Source organism: Maniola jurtina, chromosome 4, assembly GCF_905333055.1.
Source record: "Maniola jurtina chromosome 4, ilManJurt1.1, whole genome shotgun sequence".
Classification (NCBI taxonomy): domain Eukaryota; kingdom Metazoa; phylum Arthropoda; class Insecta; order Lepidoptera; family Nymphalidae; genus Maniola; species Maniola jurtina.
In genome coordinates, this window is record NC_060032.1 from 392,210 (window position 1) to 419,475 (window position 27,266).

A 27,266-nucleotide genomic window follows, 5' to 3' on the forward strand; every position below is an offset into this window, starting at 1 on the left:
TTTAGGTCTACAACCCAGAGCCCCGTGGCTATGTAAGGCCCCCAGCCCCCGTTAGACAAAACGGACAATATTGTGAATAAAAAATTGGTTGTATGTAAAGTCGGTTTACTGACGATAGTTGAACGTGACAACAAAGGCCGATTGTGCTTCTTTGTCGCTCGTTCCGCGCTCTCGCTTGCACTTCAAGCCTTACATGGAACGCCTCAGAGCGAGGTAACGCCGCATGAGTCATGTTTTTTCGTGCGTGCAGCCGGCTCTATCGAATTATAAGACGTTGTCACGTTCAGTCGCAGACGCAGTCTCATTCACAATCGAATGTAGTGTATAACTATATAGGTATATAATGTCACAGTGTACTGTCATCACTATCGAAAAGTTTTTGACAAAATAGCGATTAGTGGTAATTAGGCAGGTTCCCAAGTAGGTAGTATTATCACAAAATATTTAATAGTACTAACGTAATTAGGCCAGGGCCCCACAATCTCACGGTCCGCCCCTGGTTGTCATTTAGGAGCGGAAACTTTTCTGAGCGAAATTACAAATCTGCATTATTTATAACGTGATGACTTAGTCAGGTCAGTAACTCAGTGTTGTGTCGAGTCCGTCTCGAGAGAAAAGACCTTGGAGTGAAGTTTGCAACGATTGGGAAACTGGCAAAATGTTTGAATACGACGCTCGTTGCCAACTTCCAGATGGTCACGTTCTTCTTGTTGAAGTTTTTTTGAGAAATTTCTTAATGCCCCTTGTTACGGCCATTGTTATGAACCTCCTCGTCAGGGGCCATAGCCAGGGGTAGGAGGGGGGATCCCAAACGTGGACGAAACTTCCGCGCATCATCTAGGATGTAATCTAGGTACTTGGTACAAAGATAGCTTGCATCCTGGAGACAGACATAGGTACTTCTTATACCAGAAATTCTTCGAAGAGTTCCCAGGTCCAAAGGGGGTTTAAAAAACCTAATTCGCGCGTATAATAAATAAATTCATTTCATTACCTACATAATATCTAGTCCTTAAATATTTGTGTTTATTATGTGTACCTACATTTATTTGCAAAAACGTAAATATAGACAACTACTTACGATCCTTAGTCATACTCATAGTCATAGAAAGCGTTATTCAATACTTTTACCATTGAAAAATATAAAATTCTGACGTTACGGCGGAAAATACGGAAATGTTCTCGGATTACCTTACAATTTACAATTAGTATGAAAATTAGGATTCAAATAGAACTTTTACAATCCTCATGTCTGATTTTTATAGTGTTTACTTAGTTGTGATCACAGAATTCAAAAAAATTATGGAACTGGTATAGGCGGCCGTCTCCGGTTATGATTAGTGTAACATCAGTTTGCATTGTACCTTGTAACTAAGGTATTTTTTGATAACAACGTCGTCGCTAGGTACTGATTACGGACAGATTTATTATTCGGCTGACCCGAAGGAATAAACACACTGTTGCGTGATCAAAGAACAGAATACCATTTCTATTGCCTAATTTCGAATTCATTGGTCGCGACATATTTTATACGGTTGTTTTGCGTTATTCGTCGTAAATACTGTAATCTTCGTTAAACCAATCCGTGCGTTACACATTATTGGATTGTAACCCTTTTATTGTGCCGATAAAAACGTATGTCTAACAGTCGTAGCTTACTTCCATTCCATACGGGTTAGCTTTTATGGTAATGGGTTTGTGCTAGATTCTGTTCTCTAGATTGACAACTTAATCCTTTATCTCCCTGAATCTCAATCCTAGGGTCATCGCCCCGTTAATATCAATATTGTGGGATTTTCTTGGGATGATAGGTAATAATAGGTGTGCGGTTGGCTAACAGTCCTTTCTTTTTTGATATTTAACCCTTAAGAGGCTACAAGGGGGTAGAAATGACAGCAAGTTTTATATATTAGGAATCAGATATATTTATTAAAATCTTTGGGTCTTATTATAATTAATTAATGTATTTTTGTTTGTTCACAGGTAAATATCTACCACTTATTGCTGTTAGTAAGTATAAAACGAATTCCAAAGGTAAAAGGTGGAAAAAACAATTAAATGTCCTTTTTAAATTGTAAGTAGGTACACAAAAATCAACAAAATATTCGCTAAGAAACAATCTCTCCCAGGCAAACTAGAAAAGTATAATATAAACACGGAAACATCGGGTCAGGGTGTACACTAACCAAATAATAGAATAGTAGGTAGGTACAACGAGTAAATACAACGTAGTGCTGTACAATTTTTTTAAAGTCAAAGCTACTTTAATTTGGTTAAAAGCACTGAAACTAACTTAATAATGAAAAAAAAAATATAATCTCAAAAAAAATATTAGGTAACTTAAGTAAATATATAAAAGAAAAAGCTGATTGATTGATTGACTGATCTATCAACGTACAGTTCAAACTACTAGACGGATCTTGCTGGGCATACAGATAGCTGTTATGACGTAGACATTCAATAAGAAAGAATTTTGGAAAATTCAACCACTAAGAGGGTAAAATAGGGGCTTTAATTTGTATAGCCCACGCGGATGAAGTCGCGGGCATGAGCTAGTAAATAATAAGCTACTTGGCCGTTAAATCTATTAGCTGCATTACCACACAATGAGGCTTCAATCAAATACTAACACAATCAATTATGAAATAATACCTCAATTAATTAGCACGCTAACCACTTTGTTATGTTTGAATAGACAAGAAATTGGTTCAATACCGCGAGGCAATTAAATTTGAACCGTAGTTATATTGAATTGAAAACTATTTTCAAAGTTTAATAATGAGTGGTCGATATGATCGCAGTTGCGTAGGAGTAAGGTTATGCTTCGTACACACTTGCGAAAAATATAGCTTCTGCAGAAGCATAGCGTCGCGTCACTGCACATTTCAATTATTCTAAACTAAAAATGCGCTAACAATTTATGAAATATATGTATCTAACTAATACTCCTTTATGTTATTTTACTGGTATTGCCCAAAATTAGTAGCGTAAATGAGATAGGTATCAAACTTTATGTTTCAAAGTAGGTATATATACCTATACTTAATTAAATACTATAAAGTCAATCAGTTTCGTCTGTCTATTTAAAAGTAATGATCATAAAAATCACTAAACTGATTTTATTCAAGTTTTTAGCATGAATAGAGAATTTGTCGGAAAAGGTCTTACTTACATAGGTTTTAAAATACAGCGAACTTAGCTTAACTAATCGGGCCGAAGCCGTGATTTTACCTACTCGTTGTCTAAATATAGCTTGAAAACAAATCACACCATTTCCGCCACCGCGCCGCTTTTCATATATAGCCGAACAATCCGGAACGCGTCAAGGGCGAACCAGTAACATTATCGCATACCGCAGGTGTGGGCGAGGTTTTACCGTGGTACGGTATTGGGAGCCGTGCTGGTATGCGGCGTGTTTGGTATGGTAGCACAGGTGACCTCCTGCGTACATACTCGTAGTACATTCCGATAGTAAAGTAGTGATAGATTAGAGGTTAATATCCATAACGCACGCTCGACTAGTCGCCCGGCGACTCAGTCGACGTCGACCTTTATAATCTGTAATCTACAATAATCGCCCAAACTTATCAACAAGCCACATAGGTAGTGGTACCTACTGTACTTTGACGAGACATAAAATTTGTTGTCGTAATAATTGTTTATGCATAATAATTAATTAATAAATAAAGTAAAAAAAAAAAACGTTTTATATACTTTATTTTAAAATGACTGTGATAGACGGATAAAACTATAAGGGATGCCTTCTTTTACTACGGAACCATAAAAACGTATTACGATAATAGCGTAAAGTTCAATACGTTCTAAACGGTGAAAATTGACGAGCAGTGAGTATTAAAGTAGGTACCGTAATAAAGCTAAAGCACGGTAATGTGGCTAAAGGGCCGTAACACACGTTACTCTGATAAAGTAAACTAAAACCAGCCAAGTGCGGGTCGGACTCGCACACGAATGGTTCCGTACCAACATTCCGTTGTAAGTACAAGAAATAACACTTTTTAATTTATTTAATTTGCATTGGTGGTCTTTTGAAACTTTGTATGATTTGTTGTTATAGCAGCAATAGAAATGCATATTCTGTGAAAAATTCAACTCTCTAGCCTCTACTTATTATATTTCATGAGATACAGACCGCTGACAGACAGACGGACGGACAGTGAAGGCAGAATAGGGTCCCGTTGGAACTCTTCGGATACGAAATCCTAAAGACGTATAACGATACTAGCGTAAAGTTCAATAAGTTTTAAACTGTAAAAATTGACGAGAAGTGAGTGTAATAACGCCGTAATTAAGATAAAGGGCCATAACACACGTTACTCTGACGAGTTCAACATCTGAACGTGTCACTGACACCTCCACCCACCGCACATAGTAAGTAAACAACCCCTTTGCATTAACGCGTCTTTAGTTTACTTAATTACTTACTAAGATTACTTACTTGTTTACTTCAAAACCCGATATCTGCCGGTTGTTTACTTACTTGGTAAATGTCAACCAACTAAGCATTAAGCTAAGGGATTTAGGAGTGAGGAAATGGATAGATTTTTATCTGCATTAATTGCGCAAACACTTATGCACTACTACCGACCGTCCAAGGCTTCGCTTTAGAAAAATCCGACCTTGTTATGTTTACACTATACTTAAAGGGAACTTCTGGGCAGACTTTTCAAAAAAGATTATCTTTAATTTTACGAAAAATCGGCAAATCGTCAACCCGAAAACTGGCGAGGGACACAGGTTCAACGTGTAGAGGTTATCTGAGAGTTTTAATCTAAAATCTAAAAATCCAGTTCACGATCTAACGCCAAAAAATGCAATACCTAGTCGTTCCGAATCGACGTGATGTGAAATCAAAAAAAAATAATTGAAAAATCTACCTAAGCGTCAATTGTAGGACTATTTGACGCCTGCCAGTGACGCCGGAGCCTCAACGTTTTGTTACAAAGTTACCTAACTGTCGTGGAAGCCATGAAAGGCATTTCATATTGTACCTACCAGTGCGTATTTTGAATGATGATGATGGGAATTTGAAAACCTAAAAGATTGCTGCTGGATAATGTTATTAATGAATTTGATTGGCCTAGAAGTGAATTTACCAAGTCTAAATAACTTTTCGGAATAATTATCCCAAAAAACATTAGTTAACCTTCTGAAACTGACGGGTTAATTATAACGTACGAATAAATATTACATAATTTTTGATTTGATAAATTATTGTACGCTGGTTAGGTCTTATTATATTGTTGTTGTAGCAAAATCTAATTAAAACACAAACAATTTTGATAATAATAATTACTTAGCATGATTTTGTTTTAAATGCTATAATAATTTCTGGAAATATAGGCATGGAAACTTTTATAACGGTAAACAACCTTATTTTACATATTTTAAACTAAAGGTAAACAACCTTAATTTACATATTATTATATAATATACCTACATAATATAATAATGTTACGGTTAAAAGCTGAAGTACGGTTACCGTTACGAGTTAGTTAAACTTTGGCGTACTTATCCAATTTTTTTATCAGTTCGCTTGTCAGTTAGTTGATTATTCAAAACATAAAGTCAAAGTTAAAGACAAATGATTTATCAATAGGTAATAGGTAACATTGTAAGTACACTTTTTGATTGTCATTTGTTGGATTTGTAAGATAATAATATTGTGATGGTGATGATTTATTAGGTAAGCTTAAAATTACTAAAGCTTCAAAGGTGCCAAAGGTGCCCGTGCCCGCGCCAAAAACCACCATAAGTTCTCTATTTTATTCACATCCACCTACACACCTTACATATTTATTTACTTAATTCGAACATAGATTACATAACAAAATGCCATAACCGGACACTCCTTGTTGGTCAAATCACCATCTACGAGTAATATGTCATACAGGGTGCTTAGGAATGCGTAACACTCGTAACTCGTATCGAAAATGGGGCCGATGACCTTATGTCACCTACCTACACATAACTATAACAATGCACCGATTTGACTCTATTAACTTAAGGTGGCCCTTCTCACGCGCTTCTCCATACAAACGTATTACACCTATTATTCTATTATTTGCTGTTCTAGATCTATAACTAAGCGATATATCGATTTATCTCTCCATAATCTATGCTCTTAAACAATTTATGTAGTAAAATTATGGTTATATTTAAAGTTATAGCCCTTGAAAAATGCGTAATTATATAGTAACGACCATGAAAAATAAACAACTTCTTTACTTTATGAGAATTTCAAATGTCTTAGTTTGTGTAAAAAAATAGGCGTAATTCCAAACGTCGATATACAATTTTCACTTTGCCGTTTTTGACTAAAAAAATCTTGAATCTCAAGCAAAATTCATTCACCTTGCCTCTCTCGGGGTGAGGTGCAGTTAGAGGGAAAGGGTGACACGCACAGATAACGTTGTATCCGTCAGATGACGTAAATCGTAATCAATGTTATTTGTTCAAATCGTTATCTTTTTAACCCCAGACCCAAAAAGAGGGGTGTTATAAGTTTGACATGTGTATCTGTGTATCTGTCTGTGGCATCGTTGCTCCTAAACTAATGAACCGATTTTAATTAAGTTATTTTTGTTTGTTTTGTTGTTTGAAAGGTGGCTTGATCGAGAGTGTTCTTAGCTATAATCCAAGAAAATCGGTTCCACCCACCAATGATTACCTTAGCTTCGATGAAGCGAGCTCTTAAGGCTACATAAGATAAGAGGTAAAGGATTTTAAACCTTACTTAAATGAATGGAATGATATGGGCCGCGTATAGTGAGCCTTCTTCAGCGAAAAGTAGTTGTTTACCTCTCAAGTCAGTTAAGGAAAAATAGATTATAGCTGGATTGATTTTAAACAAAGTAGGAGCAGCTGTTCTTTATGTGATTCTCACACAAACAAATAAAGCGAAAAGATATTAACGTTTTATATAAGCAGAGATAATTTCCATCTGGAACAACACTAGGTTTGATATTGAAAGACTTTTTGGAATCGGTCCAATTCTTTCCGAGTTTACTTAAAACAGCAACGCCACATGTACCTACATGATAATTGATAGATATAGGCATGCATTATACATAGGTTAAATTATAATACGTGTACATTATTATGATAATATAGTGTATTATAGTCATCATGATCAACCCATGGCCGGTCCACTACTGAACACGGGTTTCCTCTCAGAATGAGAAGGTTTTAGGCACTGTCTGCCACATTTGCTCCATTGTGGATTGACAGACTTCACACACCTTTGAGAACATTATGGAGAACTCTCAGATATAAAGGTTTCTTCACGATATTTTCCCTCACCGTTAAAGCAAGAGATATTAAATTACTTAAAACGTACATAACTCCAAAAAGTTAGAGGTGCGTGCCCGGGATCGAACCCCCGAGCTCCGATCAGGAGGCGGACTTCCTAACCACTGGGTTACAGCTAGGTAGGATGTTTATAGGTAAGTACATACTTTATAATATAATGTGTAAGTACATATACAATATTATAGAGAAGTCCAACGACCTTGTACACGTGTTTTCTTCATAATACTTTTTATTGCGAATCTATCACTTTGTACGACAATAATGTAATATTATGTACATAAGTTGTAAGGGCCATAACACACACGATAGAATCGGTCGGCAAATAAACAGCTTTTCGTAAGCGGGAAGTATATCGTTATACGAACTTAAATTGCACTGATTTAATGGTAAACAAAACAGTCAGTAAGCTTTTACTACCTATAGATTCATTTCATAGCCTACATTTGACGCTTGCCAGTGTAAGTGAAGCCTCGAGGTTTTCTCTCAAGTTTCATAACTATCGTGAACTGTGACACCAGCAATCAGGATTTACTAGAAGTGTCGTGTGCGTTGGCCCTAACACACGAATCCGTTCCATCACCGGCGTGTCAATCTCTATAATATATTAGCGCGGTGAAGGTAAACATGCGCTATTGTTTACGTGCATGTTGTTTACTTCACGCTTATACGGATAGGTATACTTCATCTTGCCGTAAACAATTAGGCGGGTACTGTTCTGAAAGTTGTTCAACGCTTCACACTTCCTGGCATGGAATACTGTTGCCACCTCGGGAATATCTATAGAATAGAATAGAATAGATTTTTATTCAAATAAACTTTTACAAGTGCTTTTGAATCGTCAAATAACCACTGGTTCGAAATGCCGTTCCTACCGAGAAGAACCAGCAAGAAACTCGGCGGTTGCTCTTTTCAATTGTTCAATTTACAATAATATGCCAAGTACCAACTCGAAGCAAACGATGGATTGTTGCGCCCGAAAAATTATTGGGATCACTTACTAACTTAGAGGAAATTGCTCAGTCTACAACACCAACGAAATCAAAGTCAAAGTCAAATCATTTATTCAAAGTAGGTACTATTGTTCTCCTTTTGATGGTCAGAATTGTTAGATTTGTAAGATGATAACATACCTATCTCTATCTACCTAGTGGTGATAATTAATTACTTGACCGGTTTTACCATTTCCCTGCGATATTTATACCAAATAGCAGACCTATTTAGATCATACAAACTAGGTTTCATTCTGGTACGAATATGAACTATACAAAATATGAAGGACCTGCTCTAGCTTGATTGTGATGAAGTTTTTCACCTACATTATTATCTTTTCCGATCTTTTTGATCTAATTTGGTGCTAATTAGGAAGTGTATCTTATCACTTCCATCCAGAACTTGAGAATGGCGCATTCCTCGACCGGCCGTTGACAGTTGACACTCCAAGCTATTTTGCAAAGGATTTTGTCTTGTATTGAAGTTGGTACATGGATTATGTAAGTAGATATGTTTGTTACCAACCAAATATTTATCAGGTTCACAGTTTTGGGTACTAATTTCATAATAATTTATATTGTATGAAACTTTTTAGTGTGTGAAAGAGTCTTTATACTGGTAAAACTTGAAATCGGTTCAGCACTTTGTATGATTAGAGCACTCAAACATACTCGTAATATAAACAGACGCGTAGACCGATTGTCTTTGGACTACAAGTGATTTTGTACGTTTTTTCTGTAAGCTTGCCTTAATAATACTTATAACTTTCTCAGCCCATTAAACAAAATGCGTAAAAATTATTATTATAAGAGCATATTATTGTGGTTACGCAAAACAACAATAGGTGGAAACTGCAACAAAATTGCGCAATAAGAAATGGCCGGTCTTGAATAAGATCAAAGTGACAGATATCTTTACAATAATATTAGATTGCAACATCTAAAAGTGTCTAGAAAAGTGTCTTGTCGGTCAAGCGCGAGTTGTACTCGCACACGGAGGGTTCCGTACCATTGTACGTAAAAAGATTTAAACTTTAATGGCGCCAATTTTGTCATTTTTATCATTTGTTGTTTAAAGCGGCAATACACACTCTGTGAACATTTCAACTCTCCTACAACAACCTTTTATAGTTCATGAGATACGGGCCCGCTGACAGACAGACAAGCGTTGGGTTGATCATAATGGTGATAATGACCGCCAAGTTTTTAGCAACTACCTACCTACCTCATGCATTTTCGACACGCACTTGACTAGTCGTTTTTAGGGTTTCCTACTTCAAAGGAAAAAAGGAACCCTTGTAGGATCACTTTGCTGCTGTCTGTCTGTCTGTCTGTCTGTACATCTGTCGTGTCTGTCAAGAAACCAAAAAGTTTAGATTCTTGCATTTACCAACTAGAAACTGGTAGAAACAACGAAGGATTTTTAGGGTATTGTATCTCTCGAGACAAAAAGGAGCCCTTATAAGTTCACTTAATTGTCCGTCTGTCTGTCGTAATCCATCAAGGTTATCAAAACCTATAGGATACCTAGGTACTTCCCGTTCACATAGAATAGGTCTTTATAGAACAAGGAAAGGGAAAAGTCCGAAGACCGTAAATTTGTGGTTTTTTACCATGTTACGGAACCCTTCCTCTGCGAGTATGTCTCGCACTGGACTAGTTGTTTTAAAGATGCAACATAACTAGACGTAGCACTATTGTGTTCGGCCCGATGCCGCCGACTCCCGTTACGTGGCCATTGTTCAGAGTTCGCACGACCTGTTTATTGACGCGTCGCCGCGTCGAGGTGAAAATTAAACGCTGCCACACACTGAAACCCGTTACTTTGATAAGTGTTACAACTTACAGCTTTCTTTGGGATCTTCATAAAAAATATAAACAGCAAGACAGCAGCAAGGCAATTACTTTGTCCATCCATACTGATGCATATTTCCATCATTACTATTTCATCACCGGCTCACTACCGAGCACGGGTCTCCTCTCAGAATGAGAAAGTTAAAAAAGTTATTTTTACACCATGGTAGGGAACCGTTCGTGTGCAAATTCGACTCACTGTTGACCGGTTTTTGTTTTTTGGTCCGAATTCTTACTCGACGAATTATACTGAATAATAGTAATTATTTTAAACCCATATTATGTTACACTTCCTCATAATAACTTTCACATTTATTTCTAGTGCCTACAAATATTCCACTACGTATGTGTTAGGTAGGTAGGTATATAATGCGGTATGCTAGCTGAAAGTTAAGTATTTAAATTGTAATTAAAATCTTAGAATAAAAACCCAGATTAAAATATTCTATTTCCTATATTTATACTATATATAGCTCGTTTGATATATTTTAGGTTGCCTGGAAGAGATCGCTATTTTAGCGATAAGGCCGCCTTTTGTACATAAATCTATAATGTTATTTATATATTACTGTCTTGTTGGTGTACAATAAAGAATATTTTACTTTACTTTACTTTTGTTTCATGTACTTGAATGGAAAAAACAATGACTTCTATAGTAATAATAATCTAGCAGAATCTGCATTTGAAACTGGTGGTAGAGTCGGTTCTTGCCTACTTCGCGTCCGAGCACAGGCTCCATCATCAAGTATCATCATGAATAAAACACAGATATACTGAAAATCATGATGATAATCCATATCACCATTATAATTCTCATTTTAGCTATGTTTTATTTTTTATTATTCTATGGCATACCTACCTACTTGACTACCTACAATGACTTCTGTGTAGGTATATTGGCAAACCTACTGTTACACTTTATTCATTTCCTAGGAGCATTTTGGAATTGTATAGTGTGCCTAGGACTAGAAGTGAAGAATACTACTACCTATGCTATTTAATAATAGAGCAATATTACTTTTCTAAATATTTGTTAGTCGTGTGCAATGGCAGACGTGTGTATTATTGTACTGTAAATAGTGATTATTTATCATCTATTTAGAGCTTACATCTACCAATGGTTTTCCTACATTACCTATTATTTTCTCGCGACTTCGTCTGCGTAGGCTTCGACAATCGACGTCCTTTATATTCTCGATCGATGTGCGAGTCCGTACCATCATACAAGACATAACACTTTTTAATATTTTTTTTATAATTTCACGGTTTTCGGATTTCCCTCTGTACTTGTGCTATATAGGACATTGCTCCCTGCCAAACACAATTCTAGGTCAACGGGAAGTACCTAGGTACCCTTTAGGTTTTGATTACCTTGATGGATTATGACAGTCAGATAACTAAGTGATCCTATAAGGGTTCGTAGTAAACGCAAGAAATTATACTTTTTGTACAGAAAAATTACGGCAACTAACACCCCCCTAAGGAGTTTATATCCGAGAAACGAGTGATTATTTATCCGTGTTTGTCACGTTTTATTTAGTTTATTATAATACCTGTGTCTAATTTCATAGAAAAACATCACGATATTACGTTACGTAGGAAAGCGTGCTATGTACTTATACAAATTGCCCTAATTAATATGACATCTTTTTCTATGTAAATGTATATTTTAAAAATTCTCGTCGGTTAGGATGATTTAATTTAATAAGTATAACATTGCGGCTAGGGCTTAAAAATCGGAGTATTTTTGAGCTCCGGAGTCGGGTTTTGATGCTGAGCGTACCAAGTCCAGAGTTCCGGAGTTTCAAAGCTTCCTTAAAAAAATTGAATTTCATTAAATAATGTCTTTGATTTAAGTATTTCTTGCACTTCTAGTCTATTAACCATGAAATAAAACAAACAGTTAGAAAATGAAAATGAAACTTTATAAAAAGTACCTACTTAGTAAGATTTTTCTTTTAGATTTTTTTTTTATTAGGATTACCATCGATAAAATTGGATGAGTTTTACCTTATTTCATATGTCGAAAAAGTAGGATTGTATTAAGGAACCCTCGGTGCGCCAGTCTGACTCGCACTTGGCCGGTTTTTCTTACCCAACCGGGGGGCAGTTGATATTCCAGCCGGAACATCGGTCCTCTTCGGCAAAAACTGAACAAAAACCAAGCCTTGGCAACGCTTGTGCACATTAGGTAATTTCTTCAGAGTAGGTACATACAACAATTGGTCAGACTGACGGACTTTCACTTTCATTCCTCGGTGTATCGTGGTCGATTCAATGACCTCTGAGATTACTCTGCCTCCTACCTCTGGAGTGTGTCAGATCTTGAGTTTTTACCCGACTACACCAAGTGAAGCGGTGATGGCCTAGTGGTTAGGATGTCGGCCTTCTAGTCCAGGGTTCGATCCCCTATAATCCTGATAATATTATAAATGTGAAAGTGAGGGTGTTTGGATGTTTGTTATTCGATCACGCAAAAACTACTGGACGAATTTGGCTGAAATTTCAAATGGAGATAGATTATACCCTGGATTAACACATAGGCGGGAATTTGTAAAAACGTAAATCCACGCGGACGAAGTCGTAGGCATCAGCTAGTCTATAATAATCTATTATTAACTGCAGTAATAGCTTCATAACTTTCGCGTTAAGGGAGGAAGCTTCATGTCTATCGCCTTTATAATGGGGAATGCTCTGAAGAGCTGTTTGACCTCATTCCATCCTCATTTTTCTACAACCGCGCCGAACGCCATTTCACGCTCATATTTCAACAAATTAATTCAAAACAATATTAAACTATACACCTCCTATAAGGTATAAACCTTCCTTTTGAATCACTCTATCTATTGATGAAAACCGCATTAAAATCCATTGCGTAGTTAACAAGTGTAAATTAAAAATTTATATAACACCCCTGAAAAGTGAAGGTTACAGTAACTAGAAAAGAGCTGATGACTTTCAAACGGCTGAACCGATTTTCTTGAATTATAGCTAAGAACACTCTCGATCAAGCCCTTTCAAACAAAAAAACTAAATCAAAATCAGTTCATTAGTTTAGGAGCTACGATGCCACAGACAGATACACAGATACGCACGTCAAACTTATAACATCCCTCTTTTTGGGTCTGGGATTAAAAAGATCGGAAGCGGTTTTGTTTTAAATACGTAATATAGAGATATTGTTTCTTTGGTACGAATCAATGTTAAAAACCCGCATTTGTTTTCATCATAAGTCGCAAAAGGCTGTATAAAAGCAATGAATGGTCCGAAATCATTGCGAAAGCGGTCACCGGCTGATGTAACATCGCTTGCTTAACGCGCACCTATATAAACATGCTAGGGTGACCATCTATCCAGCTACTTAGGTTTATCTGCTGGGAGGCTACGGCTGCGGCTAGTTACCACCCTACCGCCAAAGCCGTGCCGCCAAGCGATTTAGCGTGCCGGTACGATGCCGTATTAAAATCACGATTTAGGGTAAGGTGGTTAGGGATAAATAAAATAGCAGTAGCCTTTCTATAATAAATAATAGCGCGAACAATCAAATGAATATGTGATATGAATAAACCAATAGGTATAAAATTAGTCATATAGAAGATGATAAAATTTCAATTTATTTAATTCCTGTATGAATAAAATTATTGAGTCTAACAAAAACCATTGGTTTTTCATTAGCATTATAAAACTTTACCCCTGAAGTGATTTTCCAATAAATATTTATGAGTTCATCTTTGTGTAGGTTAACCAAAGCTGTCTCTATGCAAAACACATCCATACTTACACACTATAATTATTATTATAAACGAAAAAATGTGTCCGTCTGTCTGTCTGCTAGCACTACCCATAAGTTTAGCCGATGTTGTCGTTTGGTGCAGAGTACTAGAGTCAGAATTTCCACGAGATTTTAAAATCCGAAACTTACGCGGACGAAATTGTAGACCGTATCTTTAGATTCTGGTAATAAAAAATATCATACAAAAAGATAAAATGTAAAGTTAATTATTTTCTAGAATGTTAGTTTTATGGCATTTTTACACAATAGCCAATTTATAATTTTACATAACCTCGATGATGTTATATAAAAAATTGAAATTTATTACACAATAAATACTCCTTTAGCGTTTAAAGTATCGTGAGCTAGGACCATATATCTCTATGATCGTGAGTGATATCCATTACAAATACTACTCTTTAAAAATATCAATGCGTATAAAAATATTGCAAACATGATAAAAGAGGTTGAAAAGCTACATTATCAATTGGTTCTTTATTAGAAATTAATACTTGAACTCCTCATTTGCAATGGTTTTGATATTTGAACTTAAACACTGTACATGATTATGACAATTTTTTTTTTATATGCAATATTGTAATAGTAATTAACTATTTTGTGCTCGACCTTATTTAGTAAACAAGGTCAATACCAATTGTTGGCAAAAAGGTGTCTACAGAATATCAATTCAACAAGCGGTCAAGGATGGTTAATGTAATTCAGATGCCATTTTGTAAACTGTTAACGGACTAAAGTAATAATTTTTGTTTATTTATTCCAAAAATAAAAGATGAAGTACCTATGTTAAAAATCGATTTAAAGTTTTAGATCAGTAGGTAGTGTCTTAAAATTGCAGGAAAAAGTCAAGAATAATATCTGGTCTTACATAATGACATATCATAATAAAACTTTGACCCAAGGGACCCAAGATTGATTTATCAGACCGCGATCAGAGTCGCGGATAAAATACCTATAGTCAGATATTATAATACATAGATATTAGGTATGTTACTTTTATCAAAACAAAAGAAGTATTTACTGCTATCGGCCAAGGTTAACTAAATAATAAACAAAAGTTTTATATTTGTTAAAATATATCAGCGGAATTTAGCGAGATAAATTATGTATTATTAATTTTTAATTAGGTTTCTCGATTTATCTACTATTGTGTGGTTTCCAAGCTTATATAAGACTAAAACATTAAGAAAAATAATATTATGTCATATTTTGTGATATTCTCTAGTATAAAGGACATCAGTTATACAACTGGTCATTGCGTATGACACTTGTCTATGACATAATATGCCAATCATTGCGCATATTATGACAAAGTAGATATAAGATACTGAAGATAATCCGATGACTTCATAGTAACTAATTTACATAATGTCAATTGTTTTAATGCAGGCTGCTTTTTGGAGTTGATATGATCTATTTCATATTGTTCTTTATATTTTGATGCATGTTCTTTCTATAGTAAATTTTATTTCTGATAAGACCAACTAGCGATATCGTCTTATTCTAGATTATTATTTATTACAGTCATTTTGATAAAATTGTATTTTTAAGCTAAAATGTTCTATTTTTAATTAGTTAATTAGAATCAGGAACTAGGTAATTATAAACAAAAATGAACAAAACGCAGCTGCCTGTGATAAAAATAATTGCTTATTGTGCAAAATTATTTATGGTATACGAACAAAGAAGATTATATAGTTCTGTAAAAAAAAAAAAACCCTCCTTTGTATTAGACGCTTGAACATTTTCACACTTTTATTTCCTACATAACACCATCGCAGATTGTAAAAAAAAGTCGTATTAAAGAAGGTGGTAAATTGTACTAGGTAAATACATTTATTAAAGACCTCCATCAAAATTCAATTCAATATCCATCACCTATCAGCAGCTAATCATAATATCTAGCAGGAAACTTCTTTCAATTGGATGAAATTATTCAACAATTGATTAAAATACATATTTTTAACTAATACTCACAACAATTACGACTGTATTAAAAAGTTTATCAAAGATTTGGAGCGAACGGGCTGGAAAATATAATGAATTTGATAGAATATTGTTTTTTTGCCACATTCTCTTAATTATAGGAGAAAATTGTATCGATATCAATAATAAGAAAATTGCCACAATAAGTAAACGTACGTTAGCTATACGTTACGTTAACGTTACGTTACGTTTACGTTACGTTAACGTTAGTATGTAAAGGTTCACACTTAAAATTATGACCCAAATAGTAAATTCACTAACACATGGACACCCTAATACGTATGATTGCAATTTCTTTATGCAATAGCAGAAATAAGGACACATGTTTACATTTACACTGACTGTGTGAGTGATGACAGATATATTTGCGATATAATGCTTGCTTATAATAATATAACTACAAAAAAAATTGTAGATGTCATAGAGCCACAATCAATCAATCGCTTAATCAGTCTGTTTGCGCCCACTGCTGGACATAGGCCTTCCCAAGAGCGCGCCACCACACACGGTCCTCCGTTTTTCTCCACTTCCCACTACCTTCTTAAGGCCGTCGGTCCAGCGGGTTAGAAGGTCGTCCCCACACTGCCTTTACTGATACGCGGTCGTCGCTCCAGAATACGTATGTCCCAGCAGCCATCGGTTCTGCGACAGATATATCCTGCCCACTGCCACTTCAGCTGACTAATTCGTTGAACTATGTCGGTCTTTGGTTCTTCTACGAATTTCCTCGTTACTCGTATAGCAACATTTCTCTTAAAATGCGTTTTTTATCCAAAAAGAAACAATAAAATAGAGATTATATTGCTTAAAATTTATTTATGCTTAAAATATTTAAAGTTTTGTAGCGACCTTATTCTTAACGAGCATAATATAAGCACAACATATTCTACGTTTGCCTAAATCATCTACAAAACATATGTAAATGCAAAATCAAAACGGGCAAAGTCACCGCACCATAACCTGATAACAATCGATTAAAGCCGCCACTTGTTTGCCTCGACATTATACAAACACAATCGCATACAACACTCAAGATCGCTCCGATGGGGATCGATGATATACCACGCGTGGGCGTGGCCGCACCCCACGCCGATACTTGGCCTAAATGCTTCACAAACTAATTCAAATAAGCACCATAATTATTACAAAACGATTTGCCCATAACAGATTGTATAGATATGCCTTTTCTCGATTTCAGGTGAGAGCTGCATAGAGAAACCGCTCGCGACCCTGTGGAGGAACTACCAGCAGTCCACGAAACCTGACGTGGTGATGAAGCTGTCCGTCACCAACTCCGGCCTCAAGGGTTTCACCAAAGAACACGGTCTCACCGAGTACTGGTCCCATCGCATCACGTACTGCGCGTCCCCGCCCCACTACCCCAAGCTGTTCTGCTGGGTGTACCGCCACGAGGGCAAGAAGCTCAAACACGAACTGCGCTGCCACGCCGTTCTCTGCACCAAAGAATCCATATCAAAGAAAATCACCGAGGAACTACAGTTCAAGCTCAAACAGGCACTAGTCGAATTCAAAAAGGATAGAATCTCCAAACAGAACGCGAGGCTCAGCCTCGCCAACAGCGTCTACGACAACCCCAGCATGCCGCGCAGGAAAATACTTCTGAGCGTCGGAGCGACGAACTACCGACCGCCGCTAGAAAGATCAAAGTCAGCTCCTAAACTCGGTGCCATCGAAGAACTCTGCTCAGAAGAAGACGAAGAGGAAGCGGAAATGAACGCGAAAAAGGAGCGATGCCAATTCACAGCGGAACTTTCCACGTCACAAACTCTAGACAGGCGGCGATTCGAAACGATGTCACCCCGCAAGCTATCATGCCCCGAAGGAGTGATGGACAGGATGCTGCTAGAGTCCGAGAAAAACAAGGCAGAAGCGACCGAGAAGTTAATCAACCTACTCGTCCAAGAGAGCAAACTAAAGGCGGAAATCGAACGCCAAAATGAAACTAGTCAAGAAGGTATCGAGAAACTGGAATCGAGATTAAAAACGCTCGAGTCGATCGAGGAGGCCGTCGAATTGAACGACAGTTTGAGCGCGATCTGCGATAGGAAATTGTTATCTCAAAGTAACTACCTCGTCACGGACAGTGATGATGGGTCTGTTTCTTCCGGCTGCGAGACGGCGAGCACGGTCACCTCGAGCGACGCCGAGCCGTCGTCGCTTCCTTCGCAGTTCTGCCACGAGGAGCATAAGGAGTTGGACAGCGACGAAGAGCGGGTGCCAATGTTCGGGAGGATGCGCAATTTCGAGAGCGCGTCACTGAGGAATGGGAGTAGATGTTATACGAATTCCATTCGTACCCTCAGCAGTGATTCAAATAGCACGGTAACTTCCGACGAAGTCATCCATGTTCCGATCGGGGAGAAGAACACTTTCCGTCGGCGCTCAACATACCCTCCCCTAACAACTGACTCCAGTATACTGGAATCTAAATTTGAGAATCTCATTGACAATCTGACAGATGTCGATAGTTTAAACTCTAGCACGGAGACTGAAGTTTTTAAAAACTCTGGCGATAACGACAGCGCCTGCAGCGATGAATCTGGTTATTCTGAACTTTTAGATGGCAAAGAAAGTATTATTGGCAACACTATTATGGTCTAATCTAATAATTAAGAGGAGTTTATTACGTTATGCGATTTGCACAAACGTAGTTTGGCTTTCATTTGGATAAAAAATATTCAGTTTCAAAGTTACCGTCTCAAGAATTTATACAAATGTTTAGTGCCCGTGTAACTTTACAACTAGTTTTTACGGAAATCTTGTAAACCACAGACATAGATTGCTAAATGAGAAACAAACTATATTTGTGTGGAGAGAGTCACGGAGAGACTTTCGTTAATTGAGAAAGAATATGTCTGAAAATGCCACAGCAATGCACGGTACCGCTAACTTTTAGGGTGGGTTCAGACGTTCAATAAATATCACAATAAGTATATTGATAGGATCACGAATAGGTTATAGTTCTTGCATTTAATGAGTGCGCGTGGCTCATGCTTATGTTTAAGTTGTATCGGTATATGTAAAGTAAATGTGTGCATTTACGAGCGATTGCTCGCGACTGATTGGCCCGAAAGACACACACACAAGCACACACTGCAAGGCATCGTCAAGGCCTGCATCCGTACGTTATTGAAATTCCTCGGACACGTACGAAGCGATTTGCTTTCTCGTTTCTAATCCGAACCGATAGGATATGGAACGCCCTTCCGGCAACAGTTTTTCCTTCCACTTTTAATATGGGCACCTTCAAGTCAAGGGTGAATAGGCAACTTCTAGGCAAGTGCGCTCCATCTTAGGCTGCATCATCACTTGCTAGCGAGTCTGATTGCAGCTTAACTCTAGTCTGTAAATTAAAAAAAACACACACACGCAATGTGCTTGCGTACGACGTAACCACAAGTAAAGTTCACGCGCGCTCGTGAATTGCAAGAACTGGGTATTCCATACTTTTATTGAACGTTTGAGCATTGCCTTATATTAGGATTTAGCCTATACCTACTTCTTTATTATTAGATGTAAATAACAGGGTACATAATGTACTTTATATCCAGTTGATATACTGTTGTTTTAGATACCTGTATGTATATATTGTAATATAGTTTGTAAAATTTGATTTTACGAATAGTAGAAAAAGATTTTAGAGATTTTTATTATTTTTATTATTCTTTATCTCGGATGACCGTTTTGTTTGTTAAATAATTAATTATTTATCGCTCGTGTATATAAGTTAGTTGATGTAAGGTTAAGATTCAAGTCTCGATGTAATTTAATGAATCTGTTGTATGTATAATTGTATATTATACAGAAGGTCGATAGGTACTTACACATTCCACTTATGTATACATTATACACCGTTTATTGTTTCGGGTCAACCATGTCTGTAGTGAGGATTTAAAATATAATAAAATATAAGAAAAATATTCTAAATCTGTATTTTATTTTCCCTTTTCATAATACCCACTGAGATTATAATACCACAAAGCTTATCAAAGGGAAAAAGATAAGATCCGATCATGCTTTCAAATTCATACATATTTCAGAATATATTATTTAGCTGTATTTTTTGGAAACGATATATATTCATATCCATTTGGTAGAATGGAACTCACCGAGAATCTCTTGCTACGTCTGTATGTTTGATGACCTCGGTGGATGGGTGTAGCGTAACTCATTTGATGTCGTCTATCCACCCAATAGGGGGAGGGGTATTTTTTAATGTTCTAACCACAAATTCACGGTTTTCGGATTTATTCCTTTACTAGTGCTATAAGACCTACCTACCTGCCAAATTTCATGATTCTAGGTCAACGGGAAGTACCCTATAGGTTTTCTTCACAGACACGACGGACGGACGGACAGACAGACAACAAAGTGATCCTATAAGGATTCCGTTTTTCCTTTTGAGGTACGGAACCCTTAAAAGCGCGATTGAGCGTGATTCGTTGGGAACCGCAGTGGAACCCACCTTCCAACGGGTTGTATAACTATGTGTTCTGGGTGCTCTGTCCATTAGCACTTCAGTTTCGCAACCCGTTGAGCTAAGTCAGTAACTCTGGTTCTCTGGATCTCGTCTTATCTGAAAATACAACCGTTATAAGTCATAACAGAACTAAAGGAAATAATGGTGCGTTAATGCGTATCCGCAACCGAAACACCATCTGTCGCAACTTGCTATGCGGTTCGTATAACGCTTGTATACAGCCACTAATTGTTACGCAAACACCTGCTACGAACAGTATAATATAATTATACAGATAGGTTTCTTGTGAAGACTTCTACACGCGACGGTTTTGCCCGTCTGGATACCACCCAGTGGGAGGTCGGCATGTGGATGTCCACTGCTGGACATAGACCTTCCCTAAAGAGCGCCGCCGGTCCTCAGCCTTCCTCATCCAGCTGCTTTATATCGTCGCTCCATCGTGCTAGAGGGCGTCCCACACTACGCTTGCACGCTAGCTTTCTGGGATAGCTTTAAGGAAATATTCAAAACTAGCCGATGCCCGCGACTTCGCCCGCGTGGATTTAGATTTTTTGAAATCCCGTAGGAACTCTTTGATTTTCCGGGATAAAAAGTAGCCTATGTGCTAATCCAGGATATTATCTATCTCCATTCTACAGCCAAATCCGTCCAGTAGTTTTTGCGTGAAGGAGTAACAAACATACACACACACACACATACAAACTTTCGCCTTTATAATATTAGTGTGTGATCACATATGTAAGTAATCGTAAGTATAACCTCTCAAATAATAAGTAGCTACCTAACAGCTCCCAGCTGAGTTGATTTCAGACAAGATTCAGCTCCGCAATCACACTAATATAAAGACATAATATGTGTGTATGTTTGTTACTGTTTTGCGCAAAAACAACTGAACGGATTTAACTGAAATTCGGAATAGAGATAGATTATACCCTGGATTAACACATAGGCTACTTTTTATTCCGGAAAATCAAAGAGTTCCTACGGGATTTTGAAAAACCACGCGGACCAAGACGTGGGCGTCAGCTAGTTAGATTAAAAATTAAAGTAGGTAGATACAAACTGCTAAAAATAACGCGCCGTAAGGTTATATTACGATGCAGCCGTCCTTTTGCTAAAAAGTGGCTAACCCCAATAAGTGATTTTTGAGTAATCGCCTAGCATAGGAATTCAGAAAAACTGATGTTTTCTAAGAGTATGAAGCGTAGCATGATAGTACCAAGGTTTTCAATTGGTTGTTAGTTTGGTCCTACGCAGCATACTTTTTTACCCGACTACGGCAAAGCCGAAAGGAAGGGTTATGATTTTAGCAGTCTATGTATTTAGTAGTAGTAATATAAGTATCAGTTTTTAACTTCCTTTGGCGATAACCCCAAACTACTTTCTTTTAAACTACAATGATCGTAATATCTCGGCAAGCTTTCAACTACCTTCACATGTAGACTTTGCCTTATGATGGTAGTAAGGTGAGGGAGGAACCAGGTTAAATAGCTCTTGTGCACACTCTCCGAAATATATTCGGTAGAATACCGATAGACAGGCAACTTTGAGGATGCAGCCTACGATGGGGCGCGCTTGCCTTATTCTCTCTTCTTCTGAAGGCACCAATATTGTGTTGACCGCTCCTCTGGCGCAGTGGTAAGCGCTGTGGTCTTATTAGTGAGAGGTCCCGGATTCGATTCCCGGCATGGGTTTGGAATTTCTCTGGTCTAGTCTGGTGAGAAGCTTCAGCCGTGGCTAGTTACCACTCTACCGGCAAAGTAGTAACCAAAGGGGTACGGGTTTAATAAAAACTGCCATACTTCCAGGTTAGCCCGCTTCCATCTTAGACTGCATCATCACTTGCCACCAGGTGAGATTGCAGCCAAGGGCTAACTTGCTTGATAATAAATAAAAAATAAACTATAAGGATAAGCAAAGTCCAAGGGTCCAATGATTGATAGTCGTTTTCTCGAAAATATCAGCAATTGTTCGCATTTATCCTCACAAACGACAGGTAACAATTTGACTGACCGATTGTCCTCGTCGGTCGATGACCCGAGGGTCTTTCCGTGAACTCCGGACGAGAAAGGTCATAAGTACCTACCAGGTAGACGGAAAAACTGTATGGGGTATAATTATTTTGTCCAACAATAAATTTCAAGCCTGATTAATTGTTTAAAAGGTCGTATTGTATCCATTCTGCCTTTCTTTTTTTAAGTTAAGTATTTTTTTTAAATTCAAATACAAGTTGGCCATTGACTGCAATCTCACCTAGTGGTAAGTGATGATGCAGTTTAAGATGGAAGCGGGCTAACCTGGAAGGGGTATGGCAGTTTTCATTAAACCCATACCGCTAAATCGCTTGGCGGTACGGCTTTGCCAGTACGGTGGTAACTAGCCACGGCCGAAGCCTCACACCAGGCCAGACCAGTGATTGCTAAAAAGCATGATATAGAATATCCTCCCGGCTTTCGCTTTCTATACTAACATAATATTGGTACCTTCAAAAGAAGAGTGAATAAGGCAGGCGCGCCCCGCCCCATCTTAGGCTGAGATCTATAAACCGCACTTTGACTTTGCTCAGACTTAAGACACTGTTAAAACGAGACAGCGCTATACCGCTGGCATAAATCTGTCTCGTTTTAACTGAAACTTAAGTCTAAGCAGAGTCAAAGCGCGCTCTATAGATTTCAACCTTAAACATTATGGAATTCAAAACTTCCCCTGCCGGGAATCCCACAAGCTACTTATTTAGTCTTGTAATCAAATAATGTCATTTTTTAACCCCCGACCCAAAAAGAGGGGTGTTATAAGTTTGACGTGTGTATCTGTGTATCTATCTGTGGCATCGTAGTCCCTAAACTAATGAACCGCTTTTAAATTAGTTTTTTTCGTTTGAATGATGGCTTGATCTTAGCCATAATCCAAACAAATCGGTTCAGCCGTTTGAAAGTTATCAGCTCTTTTCTAGTTACTGTAACCTTCACTTGTCGGGGATGTTCTAAATTTTTAATTTACACTTGTAGCTAAAGCTTTGAACTATTTTGAACAGGCTTCTATCCTACCGCAATACATCGTCAAGGTCTGCACCTGGTTGCCTTTGCCAGATTATCATTTAAGCATCAGTTTCCTGCTCCACTTTTAAGATTTTCAAGGCAAGAGTGAATAGGCAGGTATGTTTTAGGCAAGGACGCTCCACCTTAAGCAGTATCATCACTTGCCAGCAGGTCTGATTGCAGACAAGCGCCAGTCGAAAGCAAATGCCCTTTTTTCAAGTAGTTACGTACGAGTACGTAAGTATTGGAACTTGAAAGTTTTTCTGTTTCATCAGAAGTTATGTAAGTGGAAAACTTTGGTACTAACTCAGAAACTCACACAAACTTCTGAACAGAATGAAAGTAGGACGTGATTCCTTTTATAACAGAAAAAGTTTCATTCCTTATTTGGTTGGAAACACACTTTATACTTGCATAGTAGTCTAGTGAAGTAAAGTTCGTCTCAAAAAAATATTGGGCTTCTTCTCAGACCAGAACGCATTTGGAACCCTGGCAGCTTTAGGTTTTTTTTTTAAATTACAAAGAGTAAGAAGTTGTGGTGATACAAAGAAACTCACGTATTATGTAAAACATACCTATTATGTACCTAGCTACTCGAACATGAACCTTGTAAACATTGCACTCCTTTTTTTGGGAAGTCGTATAAAAATATGAAAGTACCTAAGTCAAGGAGGTATTAAGGGAAGACAGCTGCTATATTAATTCAGCAAATCATTGGAAAGTCAATACCCTGCATGATTCAGCGAGTGTTGTGGTCCCTGTCTCCATGGAGATGGCCTGGTTCGGCTCCCGGCCAAGGAAATCCTGAATATTTGACTGTTACACCAATTTTTCCTACCTCTCTTTATACCTACCTAATAGCTGTTATATTATATTTTTCTTTATTTCAAACTATATAATACTAGGAACTAGAAGCTTAATTCGCTACAATCTGCCAAATCTGTGTGGTACATCGTGCAGTGATTTGCACCGCCCTGGCACTACTAAGGAAGCAAGAAAAGCAAACAAGACAACACCACACAAATCTTCCAGAACACACACGTACGTTTCATGCAACACCGGAGTATCTGATTCTATCCAACAAATTCGATAATTCCCGCGACTTCATCCGCGTGGATTTAGTTTTTTTTTATCCCGTGGAAACTGTTCGCTTTTCTGGGATAAAAGTAGGCTATATCTTTCCAAGATGCAAGATATCTTAGTAGACTATACCAAATGCATGATGCCCACGACTTCGTCGGCGTGGATTTAGGTCTCTTAAAAATACTAAAGTGCAAAGTGCAAATGCATTGATTTTCTGGGACAAAAACTAGCCTATATCCTGCCCCGATCACCAAAAAGTTGAATAACCTGGGTCCTAGGTAGTTAATCAAAGCTAAAAACAAGCACAGCTAGGTACAAAAATATACCTACATTAGGCAAGCGGATTTACGCTATGGTTGTATTGTATTATTAAAATAACATGAATTATTGTTTTATTGTTTTATCTCATAGATCTTTATTTTGAATTAATTTCAAACTAAAGATCTATGAGATTAATGGGAACGAATACTAATTACAAGTAGGTACATGGCTTAACGGATTAACGTTGCATGTCGTTATTATATTATACATATATTAGGTACATTATATAATATTAGGTACGTACCTATATATAGGTTACATATATTAGGTACCTATATATTAAGTTATATATTAGGTGCGTAAGTATGTGGCGTCAGAGCAAGTAATTGTAGATGTAACTAGTCTGTATGTCTGATTGTAAACTTTGCAGGCCAAACCACTGGAAAATAGAATGGAATAGGCACTAGAGTTGGTAGAGTAGGCAATACACCTAGATAGATAGATAGATAGATGAAATTTTATTGCACACAATAAGATGAAAAGGAACACAACACAAAAGGAAGAAAACAGAAAAAACAATTGTGTGCAAAGGCGGCCTTATTGCTTAGAGCAATCTCTACCAGGCAAATCTCTCCTTTGCTGAAAGGAGAAGCTAGTTTTGGATAGTACATACTAAGTCACAGAGAATTATTACTTACTAGGGGAAATCCAAAAAAAAAATTGGTCAAGTGCGTTTCAGAAAATTCAGAACACCCATAAGGTAGGGCAGGGATCCGTAACCATGCTAACTTTGATTTTGCGGTGCAATATAGATAGGTATTATAATAATAATTATTATCTCTGGATCTTATCCAAGAACCGTTTAGAAGAAACCTCATGATAGTTTTACTATCTAGTTAGGTAGCAGGTAGGTAGGTACCTATTTAACTTATATAATTATTATCATTCCTCGAATTTTTTTCGGTTCACGCTTTTCATGTCCGGAGGTAAATATACCCTGAAAACAAATTATGGGTTTTTATATTTTCATACAATTTACGAAAAGTATGAACCTGTGTCCATAAAACGCCATCTAATGTAAATTTGTGGAACTAGCTTAGGCAGCGCCATCTTGTGAAACATGCTACAACTTTTATGAAGATCGATTTACTACGAGTCTTTTTCTACGTTTACGTCACATCGTAGTACATAGTATGTCCGACAGATGTCGCTAATAGTTAACATTTCAATAATAATAATTTGTTTTTTATTTAAAAACAAACTATTATTGAAATAATATTTTGTTTATTTAAAATTAAATGCGTTCATTTTAAATGCAAAAGTAACTGTTTCACGGCCATCCGCTTATTTAACTTCATATATGAATACGAAAGTGTCTGTCTGTCTTAATTCCACGCAGATAGAAATACACAATCTGTGAAAATTTCAACTCTGCCTATTCATGAGATACAGCCCGCTGACAGACAGACGGACCAACGGACAGTGGAGGCTTAGTAGATAATAGGGTCCGGTTGGCATCATTCTGGTACAGAGGAACCGCTAAACTAGACAAAAGTTGTATGGTGCAACATGCAGCATGCGATGTGCACCGCCCACCCTCCCACTGTCAAACATGCAGGAAAAGCCAGCCACCAAGCAAGTAATACGCACCACAACCACGCAGCACCACACAAATCCCAAAACCACTCGAAGCACGTTTCGCCCTAACACCGGAGCATCCTCAGGAGATGTAGATTGTAGACCTTACAATGCCAATCATGGACTTCCGCAAAATAACGCATGCTTCTATACAACTTTTTATCTTTGCAAAGCTGCAAAGGTAAATGTACATCTACGTAAAGGAAGGTAAAGGCACAAATAAATCTTTAAATCGGACAAGTGCAAGGATGACAGGTATGACAATAGAGTGACAATAAGACAAACGATTTCGGAAAAATAAGACGGTAGCATTTATGGAGGTAAATATTTTGGTTTGTCCATTGTTTGGACCCCCGACAGGTGCTTTTGGATCTAATGCTATTATATTGGGTGACGAATTCTTGTGCAATTCAATAGTTTAATTGTTTGGTAGTCAAAATACTGAACAAAATGGAGATTAAACTGTGACAAGAAGTGAAATACTCAAGTAGGCAAGCACTGGTCCTATCAAACAGGTAGACGTGAAAAAGATTACTTATGTACGAAAAAGTGTGGTGCTATGTATAAAGGTTGAGTTATAGGTTATAGGTTAAATTATAGGGTAATTTTTTTTTAATTGAAGACTTGATCTTCGGGCACTGAGTAATTTTGGACGAGAAGACATCTCCAAGCTTCCCGAACACTGCCCAGCCAAGTTGGATCTCTGTTATATTATTGTCAACTAGATGACGCCCGCGTGGATTTAGGTGTTAGCTTTTTCAAAAAAACTATTTGAAATTTAAAATAATAAAACAGAT

General features: G+C 37.3%; 1 protein-coding gene across 1 annotated transcript in view; it reads left to right on the forward strand.

The window, feature by feature from the left end:
• LOC123864217 overlaps positions 1–19,148 on the forward strand; it is a 99,439-nt gene extending 80,291 nt beyond the window's left edge. Inside the window, exon 3 of the mRNA XM_045904495.1 lies at positions 17,147–19,148. Coding sequence (XP_045760451.1) covers positions 17,147–18,570 — 1,424 coding nt within the window. The 3' untranslated portion in view covers positions 18,571–19,148. The remainder of the gene's footprint in view (positions 1–17,146) is intronic.
• The last annotated feature ends 8,118 nt before the right edge of the window (positions 19,149–27,266 follow it).